Source organism: Piliocolobus tephrosceles, chromosome 13 (assembly GCF_002776525.5).
Source record: "Piliocolobus tephrosceles isolate RC106 chromosome 13, ASM277652v3, whole genome shotgun sequence".
Lineage (NCBI taxonomy): Eukaryota > Metazoa > Chordata > Mammalia > Primates > Cercopithecidae > Piliocolobus > Piliocolobus tephrosceles.
This window is the reverse complement of record NC_045446.1, coordinates 426,309-446,013: the sequence shown is the minus strand read 5'-3', so window position 1 is coordinate 446,013 and position 19,705 is coordinate 426,309. Positions and strand designations below refer to the sequence as shown.

General features: G+C 60.0%; 2 protein-coding genes and 1 long non-coding RNA gene across 13 annotated transcripts in view; 1 reads left to right on the top strand and 2 right to left on the bottom strand.

Moving 5' to 3' along the window:
• The window catches only part of LOC116419001, a 35,340-nt gene extending 34,723 nt beyond the window's left edge, over positions 1–617 (bottom strand). The window contains exon 1 of one of the 3 annotated variants that reach the window (XR_004229252.1): positions 505–617. This is a non-coding gene — a long non-coding RNA (uncharacterized LOC116419001). The remainder of the gene's footprint in view (positions 1–504) is intronic. The other 2 variants (XR_004229253.1, XR_004229254.1) reach the window with 2 other exon arrangements.
• IRF7 (interferon regulatory factor 7) lies at positions 309–3,525 on the top strand. Of its 6 annotated transcripts, none has more exons than XM_023183450.3 (11): positions 309–415; positions 722–1,038; positions 1,124–1,286; positions 1,370–1,583; positions 1,830–1,885; positions 1,962–2,187; positions 2,330–2,416; positions 2,503–2,583; positions 2,656–3,045; positions 3,134–3,252; positions 3,338–3,525. In XM_023183450.3, exons 2-11 carry the CDS (start codon positions 1,019–1,021, stop codon positions 3,491–3,493), a joined length of 1,512 nt encoding a protein of 503 aa, XP_023039218.1. In that variant the 5' UTR covers positions 309–415; positions 722–1,018; the 3' UTR covers positions 3,494–3,525. The 6 variants fall into 6 exon arrangements, with proteins under 6 accessions (XP_023039218.1, XP_023039217.1, XP_023039222.1 ...); XM_023183449.3 differs by having other exon boundaries at positions 316–452; XM_023183451.1 differs by lacking the exon at positions 309–415 and adding an exon at positions 433–483.
• A 318-nt stretch (positions 3,526–3,843) lies between these two features.
• The window catches only part of PHRF1 (PHD and ring finger domains 1), a 36,923-nt gene continuing 21,061 nt past the window's right edge, over positions 3,844–19,705 (bottom strand). For 2 of the 4 annotated variants that reach the window (XM_026447280.1, XM_026447282.1), the window contains exons 7-18: positions 18,545–18,642; positions 18,060–18,235; positions 16,921–17,050; positions 14,454–14,581; positions 10,559–10,740; positions 10,136–10,255; positions 9,272–9,426; positions 6,136–8,790; positions 5,649–5,800; positions 5,237–5,497; positions 4,915–5,043; positions 3,844–4,352 (exon numbers count right to left, since the gene is read on the bottom strand). In XM_026447280.1, coding sequence (XP_026303065.1) covers positions 4,209–4,352; positions 4,915–5,043; positions 5,237–5,497; positions 5,649–5,800; positions 6,136–8,790; positions 9,272–9,426; positions 10,136–10,255; positions 10,559–10,740; positions 14,454–14,581; positions 16,921–17,050; positions 18,060–18,235; positions 18,545–18,642 — 4,330 coding nt within the window. In that variant the 3' untranslated portion in view covers positions 3,844–4,208. Of the gene's footprint in view, positions 4,353–4,914; positions 5,044–5,236; positions 5,498–5,648; positions 5,801–6,135; positions 8,791–9,271; positions 9,427–10,135; positions 10,256–10,558; positions 10,741–14,453; positions 14,582–16,920; positions 17,051–18,059; positions 18,236–18,544; positions 18,643–19,171; positions 19,527–19,705 lie in introns of those variants that run through there. The other 2 variants (XM_023183447.2, XM_026447281.1) reach the window with 2 other exon arrangements.

Sequence of the window (19,705 nt, the reverse complement as noted above, 5' to 3'; positions counted from 1 at the left end):
AAAAGAAAGGAAGAAAAAAAAAGCGCAACAAGACGGGCCTGGTTTTGCCTGGGGTCCGGTTTCGCTTACGTTTCGGGGGTCCCCGCCTTATCCCACTGTGTGCCCCACCTCCGATGACTGCCGGCGCCCCTGGCCCCAGGCGTGTAGGGGCTACTTCCCAGAGAAGCGGCTGGACCCTGCAGGGCTGAGCCACACAGGCAGACAGGGCCCACCGCTGCCCCCTCGCCGCCACTCCCTACTCCGCGCTGCCCGGGGCGGGCTTCCGCTGGTCGCATCCGAGAGCAGGAACAGGCTGCGCGCGCCCTTCCCGGAAACGCCCGCCTGGTCACGTGACCCCCTTGGCTGCACCTGCAGCTCTTTGGGCCCCGCCCCCGGCCCGGGCACCATAAAAGCGCCTGCCCTCCGCTTCTCCGCGGTAAGAAACCTCCCGCCCCGGCGACGCTGGCACCCAGGTACTCGGGACCCCGGACCCACGCGGTGCAGGTCCGGGAGTAAGAGACTCACCGGGAGGGGTAGAGCCAAGGGCTGGAGGAGCCTGATGGATGACGGTCGGGAGGTGAAGGAGGCGGGGGCGGAGGCGGGGCCCGGGGCGGGGGCGGGGTTCCGCGGAAATGAGAACCGGGCGGAGATTGGATCGGGGAGGGCGCGAAGCTCCACTCTTTAGGTTTCGCTTTCTCGGAAGCCTGGCCCGCCCCCGACGTGGCCTTTCCCGTCCCCGCAGGGTCCGGCCTGCACCGGCCCGGCAGGCCTGGACACTGGTTCAACACCTGTGACTTCACGTGTGCGCGCACCAGCCATACCTGCAGTCACACCTGTAGCCCCCTCTGCCAAGAGATCTACACCGAGGCAGCGTCGGTGGCTACAAGCCCTCAGTCCACACCTGTGACCTCCACACCTGTGACACCTGTGACACCTGGCCACACGACCGGTGGCCGCGGCCTGGCGTCTGCAGTGACAGGAGCCCTTACCTCCCGTTGTAACACCTGACCGACACCCAACTGCCCCTGCAGAGGGAGCAATGGCCTTGGCTCCTGAGAGGTAAGAGCCGGGCCCACCTTCTCCAGATGCCCATCCCCGAGCGCCCTGCAGCCGGCCCTGACTCTCCGCGGCCGGGCACCCGCAGGGCGGCCCCACGCGTGCTGTTCGGAGAGTGGCTCCTTGGAGAGATCAGCAGCGGCTGCTATGAGGGGCTGCAGTGGCTGGACGAGGCCCGCACCTGCTTCCGCGTGCCCTGGAAGCACTTCGCGCGCAAGGACCTGAGCGAGGCTGACGCGCGCATCTTCAAGGTGGGACCCCGGCCCCGCCCCGGGTGGAAGGACCCGCCTAGGACCCCGCAGGCCCAGCCCACGTATTCTGTCCCCCTCTTCAGGCCTGGGCCGTGGCCCGCGGCAGGTGGCCACCTAGCAGCAGAGGCGGTGACCCGCCGCCCCCCGAGGCTGAGGCTGCGGAGCGCGCCGGCTGGAAAACCAACTTCCGCTGCGCACTGCGCAGCACGCGCCGCTTCGTGATGCTGCGAGATAACTCGGGAGACCCGGCCGACCCGCACAAGGTGTATGCGCTCAGCCTGGAGCCGTGCTGGCGAGGTGAGCGACGCCGGCTGCCAAGCGCATTGGCATTCGTCCTGCCTGGGGAACGAACATTCTCTGGATCAGAATTGGGTTTTTAGCAGCTGTTCTGGGAGAGGTTGCCAGCAGGCCCAGGGCAGTTGGAGCTGCATCCCCACCTCCTCAGGCCGCAGCACAAGGAAGCTGGTGCGGGTTACCCCAGGCTCTTGTTGAGTCTCTCACCCTGGTCTCGGGGCCTAACACCTGCCCCATTCTCCCTCAAAGGCCCAGGCACGGACCAGACTGAGGCAGAGGCCCCCGCGGCTGTCCGGCCACCGCAGGTAGTCTTCTCTCTGCCTGCCTCTCCTCCTGCCAGGCCACGGAGCTGCTTATGCTGACCCTGACTCTTCCTTACAGGGCAGGCCCCCAGGGCCATTCCTGGCACACGGAGATGCTGGACTCCAAGCTCCAGGCCCCCTCCCTGCCGCAGCTGGTGACGAGGGGGACCTCCTGCTCCAGGCAGTGCAACAGAGCTGCCTGGCGGACCATCTGCTGACAGCGTCCTGGGCGGCAGATCCAGTCCCAGCCCAGGCTCCTGGAGAGCGACAAGAGGGTCTTCCCCTGACTGGGGCCTGTGCTGGAGGTGCGGGCAGTGCCGTCGGGGGTTGGGGGGGAAGCATGGAAGGGGCCAGTGCACCTGGATGGACACTTAAGAAGCGGGCTGGGGACTGGGGAGCTGGAGAAGTAGGAAGGGACCACCGTTCGCAGTGAACTCCCCTCCTCAGGCCCAGGGTTCCCTGCCGGGGAGCTGTGCACATGGTCAGTAGAGGCACCCCCCAGCCCCAGGCCCCAGCCCGCGGCCCTAATGACAGGTGAGAGGTGGTAGGGGCTGGGGGACCTGGGGCACAGGGAGGGGCTGGGGATGAGGTGCCAGCACAGGATTCCCTTTTCGATGCAGGCGAGGCCACGGCCCCAGAGCCCCCGCACCAGGCGGAGCCGTACCTGGCACCCTCCCCAAGTGCCTGCACTGCGGTGCAAGGTGAGTAGGTCCCGGGAAGGGGGCAGCCTGTCCCTGCCCACCTCCGCCGCTCACAGCTTGGTCTCCACACAGAGCCCAGCCCAGGGGCACTGGACGTGACCATCATGTACAAGGGCCGCACAGTGCTGCAGAAGGTGGTGGGGCACCCGAGCTGCATGTTCCTGTATGGCCCCCCAGACCCAGCTGTCCGGGCCACAGACCCCCAGCAGGTAGCATTCCCCAGCCCTGCTGAGCTCCCCGACCAGAAGCAGCTGCGCTACACGGAGGAACTGCTGCGGCACGTGGCCCCTGGGCTGCAGCTGGAGCTTCGGGGGCCACAGCTGTGGGCCCGGCGCATGGGCAAGTGCAAGGTGTACTGGGAGGTGGGTGGCCCCCCGGGCTCTGCCAGCCCCTCCACCCCAGCCTGCCTGCTGCCTCGGAACTGCGACACCCCCATCTTTGACTTCAGAGTCTTCTTCCGAGGTCAGTGAGGCTCCTGCCTGGGGGGCTGTCTTCAGGGGCCCCTGGGAGCATGGGTCTGCCAGATACTCAGCAGAGCCCCCTTCTCCAGAGCTGGTGGAATTCCGGGCACGGCAGCGCCGCGGCTCCCCATGCTATACCATCTACCTGGGCTTCGGGCAGGACCTGTCAGCCAGGAGGCCCAAGGAGAAGAGCCTGGTCCTTGTGAAGGTGAGACCAGAGCCTCAGGGCCTGGGGAGGGGGAGGGGAGGCCACACGCTGGGTCACTGACAGACGCCCGATGCCTTCCTGGCAGCTGGAGCCCTGGCTGTGCCGAGTGCACCTGGAGGGCACGCAACGTGAGGGTGTGTCTTCCCTGGATAGCAGCAGCCTCAGCCTCTGTCTGTCCAGCACCAACAGCCTCTATGATGACATTGAGTGCTTGCTCATGGAGCTGGAGCAGCCCGTCTAGAGCCCAGTCTAATAAAGAGAACTCCAGAACACGCACTGACGTCTTGGCTGGCGGGGAAATGGGTGCCGGCTGAACATGGGTGAGGCCCAGGGAGGGAGGGGACCTCCCTGCACACCAACTCACTTCTGTCTTCACCACACACACGACAGCCAAGCCTTGATTCAGAGAACAAGGCCCTTGAGAGGCAGGTGGCCACCAAAGCCACTCCCACCAGCTGTGCGAGGGCAGGGACATTTTCCCACACCCGACACCTGTCACCGGCCCTCGGGCTGCCACTGCTGCACCCTGCCTCCAGGAGGCAGCTGTGTTGAGTGCAAACTTGAGCAATTATTTACAAGAGCACAACGTAATTGGAAAAGAGAAAGTAAAGATATTCCTAATTCAGAGGCAGAGGTACACAGCAGCTGCTGGCGGGAGGCCACCAGAGATTTATCAAGGACACGCCACCCTACCAGGAGCCCCTCCTGGCCACCAAACGCTTTATCTTCCAAGTATTAAATCAATCAAGAGGTTTCTAAAGATAATCCATTTTTGATAAATTAGAATGGAAACAGTGTATCTATAATATACATACAAAAGTGTCCAGTTTTCAACTGTAAGCAAGACAGGTGCACAGACCAGGTGTCAGCGCAGGAACCTGATGGCGGGCATGCTGGTGCCCCCGTTTCCCACTACTCCCAACAGCTCCCCGGGCAAAGCCCATGACTACCTGGCCTCAGCCCTCGGCCCCCTGGGTGGGCGGCTCCTCGCCGGCCTCTGGCTTCTTGTGCCTGCGCATGTGCCTGTACTTATCCACGTACGCCTTCACCAGGTTGGCCACCTTCACGGGGTTGATCTCCCCACTCTTGCTGTGGCAGATCTGGAGAAAGAGGAGCAATCACCAAACGCCCTTTCCCATCCCGATGTTCCGGGCCGGAGCCCAGGGCCAAAGCTGGGGTCTCTCGCCTGCCCTGCTCAGAAGTAGGCCCTGCGTGCGGCACGCAGACAGTGGCAGGGGCCGCCCCATCTGCCCTCCTGACATGTGAGACCCCCGTCCTGCTCGATATGCCGCTCACAGGGCCACCGAGGGGCCCACGGTGTCGGGGGGAGCACGGGCTGAGACGTCACCACGCACCTGCTCACTTCTGGGGGTCTTGTTCTCCCACCTGTAAGCTGGGCGTGGGCTGGGTAATTTCACATATCGCTAAACACATCTGCGTGGGCCTCACAGGCACTGAGCCACCCTCCTTCCTAATCATCTGCCGGGGCAGCCACAGGCAAACCCGCCTGACCCCAGGCCTGCAGGATGTGGCAACACAGCCATCTGACCTGGCTGACCTCGGACCTGCACTCATGGTCACTCCAAAGTCCGTGCTGACGAGACAGCAGCAACGGGCTGCCCGTGACCCCGAGCCCCCCACACAGGCTCGCGTGCAGCCCACCTTCTGCACGGCCTTGCGCAGGATGTCCTTGTACTCCTCCTTGGTCACCTCCCTCTTCTGGTAGAAGGGCTTGATGGCCAGTTTCACCTCCTCCACAGCACGCTCCTGCATGTGCAGCTTCTTCATGTACTACAGGGGGACAAATGTGTGAAGCGGCCAGGCAGGGGGCCTGGAGTCCCTCTGGCCAGAGGCACTGCGGTTCTGGATACCCTTCTAGTTCCGGAGGCACAGGGACTGGCTTCCGCCCCTAAATTCAGCCCCGACAGCGTTAGTTTCAAAGCAAGACAGGAACGTGGGGAAAGTGGGAGGTGGCAGGACTCACCTCCTCCTTCTTGGTTTTCTCTGCAGCTAGCCTGGGAGCCGGGGTCTTCTCCTCTGAGTTGCTGGCTGCAGTGGCTTGACTGGCTGGCTCTGAGGCTGGGGTCAGGGCAGTGGGCACTGGGGCCAGGGTCTGTGCTGCCCCACAGCCCACGAGCGGCAGGCTCCCCTGCAGGATGAACTGGACCGTGGGCTGGCTGACCAGCGCGCAGGGTGGGGTGCTTGAGGGCTGGGCTGGGGCAGGTGGCAGGCTGGGGCTGTAAACCTGGGAAGGACACCTCCGCTGAGCACCGGGCCCTACGGCTGGCAGCTCTGCCCAGGAGCTGTGAGGCCTCAGCCCCAGCCTAGTGTGGCGTGTGTGGCATGGGTGCCAGGCCATTGCCCACAGCCCACAGCCCTCCAGCCCAGGCACCCACCTGAGAGGGGTCTGTGTCTGGGAACCCAGGCTCCGGAAGCACATGACTGGGAAGGGGCAGCTCGGAGAACGCCTGCCTGACCCCTGTGGGGGCCACGTCCTCCACATCCCAGGCTCCTTCTCGGGGCTTCTGTGGCCTGTGAAACAGTGCCCCTGGGGGCCCGACAGGGAGGTGGGTGCTCTGTGCCCGCCCCTGCCCAGAATGCTGTTTCATGGCTGGAAAAATCCAGAAAGGCGCCAGGAGCAAGGACCACAGAGCAGCCCTCAGATCCACCCCCAGCAGCAAGGGGAGGTTGCGAGGTGTGCCAGCTCCTAGCCACTGATCCCCCACCATGACCTGCTCTGCCCACCTGCAGGAGACCCCCACACCCACTATCCCAGTCTTCCCTGGCTCCAGAAGCTCCCTGTGGTGTCTGGGGCCCCACTCACTCAGGGCTCCTGTTCTCAACAGGGGCTCTGTCCTCAGCGGGGGCCAGGGCCCTACTCACGGGGGGCTCTGTCCTCGGCAGGGGCGCTGCTCTCCGACTCCTGCAGGTTCCAGGTGACCCGCTTCACCAGGGCTCTGGACCGCAGCAGGGGGGTCTGCAGAACCACCTCCTCAGGCCGGGTTGCCTCGTGTGCCCTCCCGCTCATGGAGGGGCCGTCTTCCTTCCCCACAGGCGCCACATCCAGGGGACTGGGCGCCTGAGCCTTGGCCGCCGCATCCGGCCTGAGCAAGTGTGGCTCCTGGGGGTCCTCTGGCAGGGGTGGGGGCTGTGAAGGGTCTTCATCGTGCATCAGCGACACCTCCCTCTGGATGGCGGCCACGGCCAGGCTGGCTGGGGGCAGCGCGGGCTTTGGTGGGAAGTCTCGCTCTGGGGAGGAGTCTGTGCTTTCGGGAGAAGGTGGCGAGCTCATGTCATCGAGCTGGATGAAAACAGCTTCGCTTGAGAAATCGTCAAAGACGTGCCCCGCCTCCACAGAGTCGCCATAATCCAGGTCCAGGTCGTCAGGCTCACACTCAGCTGCCACCTCCAGGACGGGGGGGGCCTGCAGGGGGGCCTTGTCTGCCGTAGCCGCCTCCACTGAGACATGTGCTCCCCCCAAGGCTGGCAACCTGGTGGGGAGGTCTTCCCGCCCTGGCTCCCCCTGTGCAAGGGGCGCTGGGGAAGCCTCCCTCACAGGCCCCTTCCTCTCTGGGGAATGGGACCGGGGCCTCGGCCGCTTCTCACGGGACTGTGGCCGCCTGTGCTCCCGCGCCCTGCGCTCCGAGCTTGGGGACCGGGACCTCCGCTTCCTCCGGTCTCGGGGCCAGGCCGCACTCTCCTTCCTGTCCGGCCGTGCGTGGCTGCGCTCCCGCTGGTGCTTGTGCCTGTGGGGCCTCTCCAGGCTGCTGGCGGGGGAGCACTCCCTCCCCCGAGGCCTGGACGGCGATCTCCTCTTCTTCCTCTTCCTGCTCTCATGGGGCTCGTGGGAAGAACTGCCCGGGCTCCCAGAGCGCGACCGAGACGTCCTCCGGCTGTGGCCCCAGGGGCCCCGCCTGTGCTCCCTGCTCTTGTCCTTGGCTTTCTTCCTCTTAGCTCGTTCTCGGCTGCTGGAGCGGTCGCTGGAGGACCGCCGGCTCTTGGCCTTGGACCGCTGCCTCCTGGGGCACTCCTCACCCCCTGATGGTGACGCTGACCTCGAGCTCCTGTCCCTGGATTCAGAGCGCGTCCCAGAGCGCGTCCGTCGGTGCTCCCTGGCCACCCTCTTCCTCTTGGCCTTCTTCCTGCTGCGGGAGCTGGATGTGGAGCGGGACCGGGAAGGGGGCCTGAGCTCCACCACTCTGTGGGTGGCTGCCTGCGGCATGTCCGGGCTGGGTGGGGCTTCTGGCTGCACGACAGTCACACAGGTCACTGTCCGCTCCTCAGAGCCAAAGAAGGTGCTGCAAGACGCCCCATCCTCCTCATCCCAGGGCTCCGGTGGGGATGGCCTCCGCACCCGGGCAGCCAGGCTCTGGCTCTCTGCAGGCTCCTCTCGCTCTGTGTCAGAGGCCCCCTCGGCAGCCACTGCACCCCGGGGCTGGGACACAGCGGAGGACGGTCCAAGAGGGGGCTCAGGCTCCGTCCCAAAGATGCTCTCCACTGTGTAGGAGGTGACGCAGCGCACAGCCTGAACCGTCTGGGCCTTCGGGCTTTTGATGGAGATGGTTCGTGTGATCTCAGAGGGCAGGAGGCCAGGGCCAGACCTCTCGGGGCTGCTGCTCGGGGCGCTGGAGTCGGAGCCGGTGGGGTCGGACGGGTCGTAGACCTCACTCCGGAGCTGCTTCGTCTTCTTGATGGAGAAGAGAGGCGAGGGGTTCTCCTTCCTCTGCTCCTTGTTGTCCACGGGCCGGAACGTGTTACAGAAGCCGGGGCTGGAGAGCTGGCTGGAATGTGCCATGTTTCCAGGAATATTGATCCGGAAGCTCTCAAAGGTCGACCCAACCCCTTTCCCTCTTGATGGTCCCAGCGGCGCCATACTGCCATGGGAGCTGGGGGCTGGGGGCCGGGAGCTGCCCGTGTGCGTGCCGGGCTCCCGGGGGACCCTGCTGCTGGCCTCGCTCTCTGCCCGCGTGCCTCGCCCTGGCTGCCCGGCGCCTTCCCTGCCAGTCAGCCGGCTGATGCAGGCGCTGGGGATCTCGATGCTCTGCCCGTGGGCTGGGGCCGCGCCCCATCTGCCGCCAGCATCCTCTCTCCTGATCTTTGGTATCCTGGGCAGCTCAGAGATGTCTGTTCTTTTGGGCGCGGGTTTCAGGGGAGGCCCTGGCACCGCACTGCGACATGGGGGGTTAGAATCTCTGCTTGAGATCTTAGACGCGGCAGAAGCAAGGGGCAAAGTGTGCTTGTTGGTGCCGCTGAACCGGGGGCTGGGACTCTGTCTGAAGCCAGGTGCGCTCCCATTGGACAAGTTCCGAGCCTGAACCGACCCAGGGGCTGCTGACGAGTCCAGCCTCACAGGTGCGCCCGAGGTGCGGGCGGGGATGCAGGACCTGCCTTGACAGCTTAGCCCTGTGCTCTGTGGCCTGTTTCCTGAGGGGCCTTGGGCTGGGCTCCCTGAGGGCAGTGCTCGGGGCTGTAGGCAGTCCTTAGATCCTTCTTCCCCTCTGGACCGACTCCCTGAGTTTCGCTGAAAAGAAACTGGAGCTAAAAAACAAAAAAGTCAATGGCAATCATTTCCCACCCACTCTTCTTAATTGTCGGTTTAACTTTTATCACAACTGGTTTTCTGTGAGGTCGTGCGCTTTAAACTCCCGTTTGCCTGTTGAGGTGCACACCTTGCCTTTCCACACCCGGAGAGCTGCTTCAACAGCCACTCTGTGGATGACAAAGTACAGTGCCTGAGGCCATTAGGACGCGATATTCACCGGGGCGGGGGCAGTTCCCCAGTAGGACATGTTCTTAACCAGGTACTAGGGGCCCCACTCTGAAGCTGTGGGGCTGGGTAAGAACTCAGAGCTCACTGGGAAACTGCTCAAGAAGGGAAATCAATGGAGAAAAATGGCTGAGGAATAGTCCTCCAACGTCAATTACATCTTCTGTGACTGAGACACAGGCTGAGTGCTGGGGAACAGCCTGAGGACCAGCAGCCCACAGAGGAAGGCAGCTGTGGCAGGGAGGTGCTCACCCGCCCTCTTGGCGCTGAGGGAGCCGTCACGGTGGATGATGACGTCACTGCTGCCCAGCATCAGGAGGCTCTGGCCCGACAGGATACTGCCCAGCAGGTCAGGCACTGGCTCCTCCTCCAAGTCTGGCTCCGGCACCGCAGCAGGGAGATGCCTCCTGTGGGCACAGACCCAAGGTCCTGCCATCACTGCCTCCCACAGCCTGAGGGCCGGCACCCAGGCAGAGCCCTGCAGCAGGCAGGAGCCGGGCAGAGTGGGGCTGGGCGGGGCCTGTGCCTCCCCACAGTCCTGGCTCTGGCTGCCGCTCTAAGAGGTGCCCACCAGGGCCTTCCAGAGGGAGGGAGGTAGCCCCACCTTGCAGCTCTGGCTCCAGGGACACCAGGTGTTTCTGGGAGAAGTCACCTCTGGTGCCTCTGCCACCCCCAACTCCACCAACGGGCGGGAGGGGGCAGACAAGCATCTTTACCTGTTCCGTTGGTTTTGGTTAATTCTTTTTTTGTTCTTGTGGCGAAACAAAAGAACTGGCCAAAAGGTGACCTCTGATAACAGCCTTATTCACCAGAGCCACTGCTCCTGCCTGAGGCGGTGTCCCTGTGCTGGTGGCTCTCAAGCCAGGGTGGGAGGCAGAGGGGCCACCTCGTGGAGCTGCAGCAACTCCAGTCCACGCTCACGGGCAGGCCTCTGACGCAGGACAGGCTGCAGCACTGCCTCATGCCAAGAGCCGACTGATCAGCGTGACAGCTGAGGGGAGGTGCTGAGGCCACCCAGGGCCACAGAGAGCCAGGCTGTCGCAGCCCCACCCTGGAACCCCCATCCGCTGCCCCACTGCTGCCCTCACCTCCCCAGAAGCCTTTGCCCTCACACACCTGGAAAGCCCCATGGAGACGGGCCTGGCCACGGGCTGGTGGGACTGCAGGGCTGACCGGGACAGAGCCCGTCTCTTGGCACTCAGAGGGGAAAGAGGGTTTGCAGAAAGTTCTTCACTGCTAGAGGGGAGGACACAGGCCAAAGGGAACAGGTGACTCCCAGCTCCCAGAACCTCCAGCCCAGGGAGATGGCACGGAGGAGGATGGCCGAGCACCGGCCACGTGGCGGCACGTGTGATTCGGGCCCCCACCAGACCTCTAACTTCCACACTGCCCACCCGCACTGAGTGTGGTGGTGGAGGAATGGTCACCCTCACTCACAAACACAAAACCTAACGCCTCCACATGCACCTCGGGTACCATGCCCACAGCCCCCAGGCAGAGGAGCGGGTGCCCAGGCAGGACCATCACCAGTTCGGTCACCTGTCGAAGGGGTCCAGCTCATAGGGGTCTCCAAACAGAGACAGAGATGCAGCTCCAATATCCGCTCTCAGCAGCCCCAAGGAGGGCTCCACTGGCTTCAACACCGACGGGATGCAGCTGCTGTGAACAGGCCTGCGCAGGCCCAGTGTCCGCGCAATTCGAGAGCGAGTGGTGGCTTCACTCTGAATCCAGTAACAAAGAAAAAGATGAACAGAGAGACGGGGATGGCACCTACGAGGGCTCTGTAAATGCCATGTGAAGGCTTCATCAGCAACAAAGTCAACAGGCTTCGCAGGCACTGATCACCGAGAAGAACACCCAGCGCCGCACACGTCGGCTGCGAAGTTCACTGAAGATTATGAGAGGCTACCGGGGTGCTGCAGTGTCACCATCACCATCACGTGGTACTTAGCATTAAGTGAAAACTCACAAAGAGGGAAACAAAAAATTCAACTGATGGCTGGCAGTAAAACCCCTCGAAGGCCGGGCGCGGTGGCTCACACCTGGAATCCCAGCGTTCTGCAGGCCGAGGCGGGCAGATCATTTGAGGCCAGCTTGAGACCCGCCTGGCCAACATAGCAAAACCATCTCTACTAAAAATACAAAAATCAGCCAGGCGTGGTGGCGGGTGCCTGTCATCCCAGCTACTCAGGAGGCTGAGGCAGGAGAATCGCTTGAACCCGGGAGGCGGAGGCTGCAGTGAGTGGAGATGGCACCATTGCACTCCAGCCTGGGCGACAGAGCGAGACACCGTCTCGAAAACAAAAACAAAAACACAAACCAAAAAAACCTTGAGAAGAAGACACACAGATTTTAAGCGCTGTCATTATTCCTCAATTATGAAAACTCCTAAGAGTTGCTAGCTATTTCCTTCTGATTCCAGGCACAGCGGACACAGCAGCCTCCCGCTGTGGCTGGGACAGCTCGGCCTGAAGGCAGGCGCCGCCCCTCCGGAGGGCAAGCACCCTCACTTGCCTCCAGGCCCCCAGGCAGGGGTCCCAGCACACTGTCTGCAGGAGAAGAAAGGAACCACAGAAACGGGACGCAGGCCAGCCGAGAACAAAAAGCTCGGGAGGACGCCCAGGAGTGTTCTGAGCACAGGGATGGAAGGGGATGGAAGGGGAGGTTCCAACCCAGGCTCAGGGCACCCTGCAAAGCAAAGGGAGAGCCCAGGGGACCAGAGAACTGGGAAATGGCGGGTCCTTATCCAACACCTGGTCATGGCTTTAGCTTCTACTCACTCCAGGAATTTTGTCTGAATGAATAACCAGATGTTTGAATACTCCATTTAAAACTAAAATAAGGGGGCCAGGCATGGTGGCTCCCACCTGGAATCCCAGCACTTTGGGAGGCCAAGGCGGGCAGATCACCTGAGGTCGGGAGTTCAAGACCAGCCTGACCAACATGGAGAAACCCCATCTCTACTAAAAATACAAAATTAGCCGGGCATGGTGGCACATGCCTGTAATCCCAGCTATTTGGGAGCCTAAGGCAGGAGAATTGCTTGAACTCAGGAGGCCGAGGTTGCAGTGAGCTGAGATCATACCACTGCACTCCAACCTGGGCAACAAGAGTGAAACTCCATTTCAAAAACAAAAAAAACTAAAATATAGTTTTATATAAATGTGTACTATATAAGTTTATATTCACTAGGAAATGAATAATAATCTCGAGTAGAAATTCACATAAAAATGCAGCAGACTTGGCGCTCACACCTGTAATCCCAGCACTTTTGGGAGGTCGAGGCAGGAGGATTGTTTGAGCCCAGGAGTTCAAGACCAGCTTGGGGAACATAGTGAGACCCCGTCTCTACCAAAAAAAAAAAAAAAAAAATTAGCTGGGTGAGGTGGTGTGAGCCTGTGGTCCCAGCTACTTGAGAGGCTGACGGGGGAGGATCACCTCGGCCTGGGAGGTCAAGGCGGCTACAGTGAGCCAGGATCATGTCACTGCACTCCAGCCTGGGCAACAGAACCAGACTCTGTCTCCGCCCCAACCTAAAAGAAACAAAAACAGTTTTTGAGGCTGAGGTGGACAAACTGCTTAAGCCCAGGAGTTTAAGACCAGCCTGGGCAACATGGCGAACCCCTCTGTCTACAATGTGTCTACAAAAAATACGAAAATTAGCTGGGCACGGTGGGCTATCCCAGCTACTCAGGAAGCTGAGGTGGAAGGATCACCTGGGCCCGGGGAGGTCAAGGCTGCAGTGAGCTGGGATTGCGCCACTGTACGTCAGCCTGGGCCACAGAGTGATACAGTCTCAAAAAACAAAACAAAGCCTGGGCATGGTGGCTCATGCCTGTAATCCCAGCAGTTTGGGGGGCCGAGGCGGACAGATCACGAGGTCAGGAGGTTCAAGACCAGCCTGACCAACATGGTGAAACCCTGTCTCTACTAAAAATATAAAAATTAGCTGGGCTTGGTGGCGCACACCTATAATCCCAGCTACTCAGAAGGCTGAGGCAGGAGAATCGCTTGAACCCAGGAGGCGGAGGTGGCAGTGAGCCGAGATCGCACCACTGCACTCAAGCCCAGGGACAGAGTGAGACTCCATCTCAAAAAACAAAAACAAACAAACAAACAAAAAGATTCAGCAAACACTTGAACAACGGCTGCAACTCAGTTTTTTTTTTTTTGAGGCAGAGTTTTTCTCTCGTCTCCCAGGCTGGAGGGCAGTGGCGCCATATCGGCTCACTGCAACCTCTGCCTCCCGGGGGTTTAAGTGATTTTCCTGCCTCAGCCTCCTGAGGCTGGGACTACAGGTGCCTGCCACCACACCCGGCTAATATTTAGTCTTTTTGGTCGAGATGGGGTTTCAGCATGTTGGCCAGGCTGGTCTTGAACTCCTGATCTCAGGTGATCTGTCTGCCTCGGCCCCCTCAAAGTGCTGGGATCACAGGCATGAGCCACTGCGCCCAGCCGCAATTCAAGTTTTTATATATTAAGATGTTTTATTTATTTTGTTTTTGTTTTTGTTTTGAGACGGAGTCTCGCTCTGTCGCCCAGGCTGGAGTGCAGTGGCTGGATCTCAGCTCACTGCAAACTCCGCCTCCCGGGTTTATGCCATTCTCCTGCCTCGGCCTCCTGAGTAGCTGGGACTACAGGCGCCCGCCACCTCGCCCGGCTAGGTTTTTGTATTTTTTTTTTTTTTTAGTAGAGATGGGGTTTCACCTTGTTAGCCAGGATGCTCTCAATCTCCTGACCTCGTGATCCGCCCGTCTCAGCCTCCCAAAGTGCTGGGATTACAGGGTTGAGCCACCGCGCCCGGCCATATTAAGATGTTTTAAATGTGCAGTCCGAGGAGGTTATGCATTTAGTCCCGGTTTGAGCATCACAAACACGCACACGAATGACACACCGCCCTCCGCCCCATAAACACCGACAATAATTAGGGATCAACTAAAAATAAATATTAAATGTCTGGTCCATATTTCGGATGAAAGGGGCCTGGGACAACAAAGGCCACGATGTATATACCAAGGAGGCCGCTCCCAGGGCCCAGAGCGCGTGGGTCAGAGGTGGTGCATGGGGCCTGTCAGACACGGCTTGTGTCACTCCTCGGGGCCAGGCTAGCCAGGTCTGCCTGAAACCCACAGCTGCTCCCAGGGGCCTCTGCCAGAGGGCATGCACTGGCCTGGCTCACACCTGGCTCCCCGACCAGCGGATGGATGGCTTCAGGAAGGTTCCTGGGGGGCACACGACCAGCCCTCAACCCCTCCGTGTGCCTTAGGAAACAGCTGGCCTCAAGCCCATCTTCAGTCTGTGTTACAGGAACGTTCATTTCCATCAGCAAATCACGGAGTAAATACAGAAAAGCAGTGACGATGATGATCCCTGCTCCGTAACCGCGAGGGTGCTGAGGCCCGCGGAGGCTCAGGCGCTGCCAGCCAATGCTCACCTTTACTTTCTTCCCTTTTCTCTTCTTCACTCGATGTTGGCGTTTCTTAGATCTTGCCGCTGAGCCCTTACTTTTTGCGGATGTTCCAGATGGGGTTTTCTTTCTTCCCGGCGCTTTCTTCCGTCTTCCTAAGGAGAAGAGGTTGAAGTCTGTGCTTCTCTGTGCTGGGCCCTCCCTACCCCATTCCTGTGAGTCCAGCCCAGAGGACGGAGCCCAGGAGCTGGCACAGCCTTGCATTTTTTTTTTTTGAGACAGGATCTTGCTCTGTCACGCAGGCTGGAGTGCACTGGCATGATCTCGGCTCACAGCAGGCTCAAACTCCTGGGCTCACATGATTCTCCTGCCTCAGCCTCCCAAGCAGCTTGAACTATGGGCATGCACCACCGTGCCCAGCTCATTGTCTTTATAGATAGGGCTCACCATGTCACCCAAGCTGGTCTCTGGGCTCCAGCAATCCTCCTGCCTCAGCTTCCTGAAGAGCTAGGATTACAGGTGTGAGCCACTGCCCCTGCCCAGATTATTTTTTTTTTTGAGACGGAGCCTTGCTCTGTCACCAAAGCTGAAATACACTGGTGTGATCTTAGCTCACTGCAACCTCTGCCTTCTGGGTTCAAGCGATTCTTCTGCCTCAGCCTCCCGAGTACCTGGGATTACAGGCGCACAGGATCACGCCTGGCTAATTTTTGTATTTTTTTTTTTTTTTTTTTGAAGACAGAGTCTCACTCTGTCACCCAGGCTGGAGTGCAGTGGTGCGATCTCGGCTCACTGCAAGCTCCGCCTCCCAGGTTCATGCCATTCTCCTGCCTCAGCCTCTTGAGTAGGTGGGACTACAGGCGCCCGCCACCATGCCTAGCTAATTTTTTGTATTTTTAGTAGAGACGGGGTTTCACCGTGTTAGCCAGGATTGTCTCAATCTTCTGACCTCGTGATCCACCCACCTTGGCCTCCCAAAGTGCTAGGATTACAGGCGCACACCACTGCGCCCGGCCCTAAAAGTTTTTTAAACGGAGAAATAAACCATATATTTGTATATATATTTTTGGAGACAGTCTCACTCTCTCAACCAGGCTGGACTGCAGTGGCGCCATCTCAAACTCCTGGCCTCAAGCTATCCATCCACCTGCCCCAGCCTCCCAGAGTGCTGGGATTACAGGCTACTCAGGAGGCTGAGGCACCACAACTGCTTCAGCCTGGGAGGCAGAGGTTGCAGTGACCTGAGATCGTGCCACTGCACTCCAGACTGGGCAAAATGAGATCCTGTCTCAATAAAAAAAGGAATAAAAATAACGTGTTCCTATTGGGGGAAGAGACAGAAAATGAGCAGCATCTAAGAATAGAGCCTGACCTCCCTGAGTGTGCCATTAAATATCTTACATAATTGTGAACAGGGCCGGGCGCCAAGGCTCACACTCATAATCCCAGCACTTTGGGAGACCAAGGCAGGTGGATTGCTTGGGGCCAGGAGTTCAAGACCAGCCTGGCCAACAAGGTGAAACCTTGTCTCTGCGAAAATAAAAAAAATGAGCCGGGCATGGTGTGGTGCACCTGCAGTCCCAGCTACTCAGGAGGCTGAGGGAGGAGAATCACTTGAACTGGGGAGGTGGAGGTTGCAGGGAGCCGAGATCCCACCACTGCACTCCAGCTCCACAGTGAGACTCTCCCCCCCCAAAAAAAAAGAGAGAGAGAAACTATGAAAGAAAACTAAATTAGAAAAAAGCACACAGTGACAATGGAAAGTAAAATTAAACAAACAACCTATAGCTGTGCCCCTTGGTACAAACACCAGAGAAGAACTCTCCTGAGAGACTTTAACACAAATAAGCTCGCTGCACATCTGTAGTGACATAAAGATTAAAAAATGTTTAACCGCAAAAACACCCAGCATTTCAGTCCAAATTCATCTTCCTGGGGTGTTTGACAAGGTGCGGTCGACGGCTCTCCGCAGGAGCTGCCCGTTAGTTTTAAGGGAGAATTAGTCACCTCACGGTGGACCTCTGAGAACCAAGTAATTAAAGTTACTTGGGACAAAATCACCAAAACTCACAGAAAAGGACTGAAAAACCTGAACAGGGCAGAAGCAAGACAAGACGTGAAATCATTCATCTCAACTCGGCCCCCACAGAAAAGTCCAGGCCCAGATGGCTTCAGAGTGTATTCAGACAAATGTTTACAGCAAAAATAACAAGACTGCTTCCATAAACCTCAGGAAGCAATCCTTCCAGAAAGCAGAGGGGAACAATTCGGGAAGGCCGGCACCATCCTGGTACAACACCAGAGGCAGTGCGGTCACAGATTTGCACGTCAGACCTATACCTCCCAGCCGTGTAGTGTTTCCAGCTGAGAAGATTAAGTTGCAGAAAGAAGAAACGGAAATGCCCACAGCCCTGGCCCTGAGGGAAGCAGTGAGTGGACCTTGGGCATGGGTCCCGGCACGTGGCTGGCGGGGAGTCCATCCCGCAAGGCTTACTTGTCTTCCTCTTCCGTCGGGCAGGAGTGCGCGGTGTCAGAGGGCGCTGATACACGGCGGTGCTCAGGCCAGTAGCCACGGCCTCGATGGCTTCGTCCAGCAGGGAAGACCCAAGGCGTCCTGGTGTGTGCTACAGGCAAAGGGGCGGTGCCGTCAGGTGCCCTTGGGGCCTCAGCCAGGCCAGCGCAGACCCCAAATGGAGCCCAGAGCACAGCCCGCAATGGCAGCCAGAGAAGCACGACAGCCTCGCCACCCGCCACCCACAGCAGCCACTGCCCAGCCTTCCTCTCCCTTGCCAGACAGGTTGCCCAGCACTCCCACGGGGGCAAGGCCAGGACAGCCTAGGACAGCTCTGGGAGGCAAGCTCCGGGCCAGAATGGAGGGTGAGGACAGGCAGACACCAAGGACAGTGGAGTTCTTGGTGGAGGAAGAAGGGCACAGGGCGGAGCTCAGAGCAGAGCCCATGGCAAGCCCTGAGAGCTGGGCTCCTGCACAGGTGTGGGGGCGGTATGCAGCAGGGATGAGGGAAGGGGCAGGCAGGTGGGGGGTAGACAGCATCCCAGGGGCACAGGGGAGAGCACCAGTCACTGTGGTGGGGGCGGCACAGGTGCTGGGCAGGCCACTGGAGAGGGACAGCTCCCGCCCCACCCAGCCTTCTCAGTCCACTCCAAATTCAGCGTTAGGCTTGTCAAGGGCACACACCACATGCCCACAGCCCAGACCCTCCTGCTTGTCCAATGCCCAGGGAAAGGTTGCTGTGAGGACGGCGGCCGCAGGGAGCACCTGAAACCGAGCACCAGGTCCAGCGCAAGAGGAAGGCGCTCACAGGTGCCTGGAGGGAGTGGTGCTGGCACGTGGCCTGGGGAACAAGGGGGTTTCCTAGAGCCCCCACCCCCAGGGCCAGGCTCCATTTTCCCCTAAGCACCTGGCTGCAGCTGCTCAGAGAGGCAGCCCCACCTTGGGCCGCTGGGCTCACCCCGGGGTGCACTCACCTGCTTCCCTTGGCAGGCCGAGGAACACAAGCCACCGGGGCCAGGCATACCCCACAGTGCCAACGAGGCCTCTCCCAGCCACCCGGCCCCTGAGACCACTCTGGGCAGCTGGGGCTCTGGGATGGGCATCGGGGCTGGGCCACCCACCTGGACCCTCCTGGCCGTGGAGATCCGGTTCCGGTTCACGGTTGCTCTCACCCTCTCACTCTGCCGCGTCCTGGCTATCACCCGGGTCCTACCTGCTCGAGGCCGAAGCCTGCTGGTGGTGGGCACCACATCGGCCAAGAGCAGGGAGACCTCCTCCTCACTCACGGGACCCGCATCTGGGAAGAACCACCAGGGCTGATGTGCCACACTCAGGCCACACACCTTCCCCAGCGGCTCCCCCGTGGCTGCCGGCCACGCAGCAGCCCTGGCTTAGGCTGACCTGTGCACAGGACACAGGGCTGCTCATGGAGCCTGGTGCTTCTACCACTGAGGACGGGAATCCCCCCAGCCAACGGACACCACACACAGCCCTGAGAAGACAAGCCCGAGATGTCTTCCCCACGCCGCAGCCGACCCTAACCCCGGGGCCGCAGAGCGGACGGTGAGAAGGCCCAGGCGCATTGAGACGGGAGCAGCCTCCTCACCAGCGGCAAAGACAACGCCAGGGGCAGCACATTCCGGGCAGAACCACTCGTCCACCGGCACCTCCTGGAGAGGGGGGTCCAGGCATTCCATGTGGTACCTACAGGAGAGAGCAGGGCCAGAGCAGAGCGTCCGGGTGCTGCTCACAGCTTTCCCAAACCTCCTCCAGTGAGGGGACCACACAGCAGGCCTCCAACGGCACCCAAGTCCACGACACGTTAAGGGCTGACCTGCGTCCCTCAACAATTCCTAAGAAGCCCTAACCCCCAATGTGACAGCAGGTGGAGATGGAACCTCTAAGGGGGTAATTCAGGCTAAACAAGACTGCAGGATTGGTGTCCTTCGAGGAGGGAAGGCCAGGGGAGAACACAGCGGGGAGGCGGCTGTCTGTGAGAAGGAAGAAGGGCCTCCCCAGGAACCAGGCCTGCTGCTATCTCAGACGTCCAGCTTCCAAAACCAAGAAGAGGAAGACCTGTGGTTTACGCTGCCCAGCCTGTGGTATCCTGACAGCAGCTGAGCTGACCATGCCGCCCACCCAGAGGCCGACAGTGGCTCAGGTGAGCTCCTGTGGTAGGTGCTGCCTATGGGGGCCCTTCCCAGAGAGGCTTGCCTCACCCACCCACACTCACGGGGTTTCAAACATCGCGCCTCACACCAAGCCAGTGAAGAAGGCGAAGGTTTCTTTGCTGAAAGGAAACTATATTTTAATTGTTTCTATCAAGCCTTCCAGGAAAGTAATTTGGGAAGTGCTGCCACTGGTGTGAGGTACCTGTGCCCCTCCAAGCAGCTGAGGCTCGGGAGTCTGCGCTGAGATCCTTGAAACTTCACCCCAAAGACCCCAGACAGCCCTGAGTAAGGCAAAAACAATCAAGGCAACGGAGTCAAGCTGATGGTGTCCCTGAAAATTGAGCCTGAATTCAACTGACCTTAACTACCACTTACTAACCACAGTGCTGAACTGTTGTAGGATCTAAGATACGAGTTAGCCGGGCGCGGTGGCTCAAGCCTGTAATCCCAGCACTTTGGGAGGCCGAGATGGGCGGATCACGAAGTCAGGAGATCGAGACCATCCTGGCTAACACGGTGAAACCCCGTCTCTACCAAAAAATACAAAAAACTAGCCGGGCGAGGTGGCGGACGCCTGTAGTCCCAGCTACTCGGGA

Coding starts and splice junctions, on each gene's coding strand:
- IRF7 (XM_023183448.1), top strand. CDS start 1,065: ATGCCCATCCCCGAGCGCCCTGCAGCCGGCCCTGACTCTCCGCGGCCG. Junction 2,188..2,329: donor GACTGGGGCCTGTGCTGGAG/GTGCGGGCAGTG, acceptor TCCCCTCCTCAG/GCCCAGGGTTCCCTGCCGGG. Junction 2,417..2,502: donor GCCCGCGGCCCTAATGACAG/GTGAGAGGTGGT, acceptor TTTTCGATGCAG/GCGAGGCCACGGCCCCAGAG.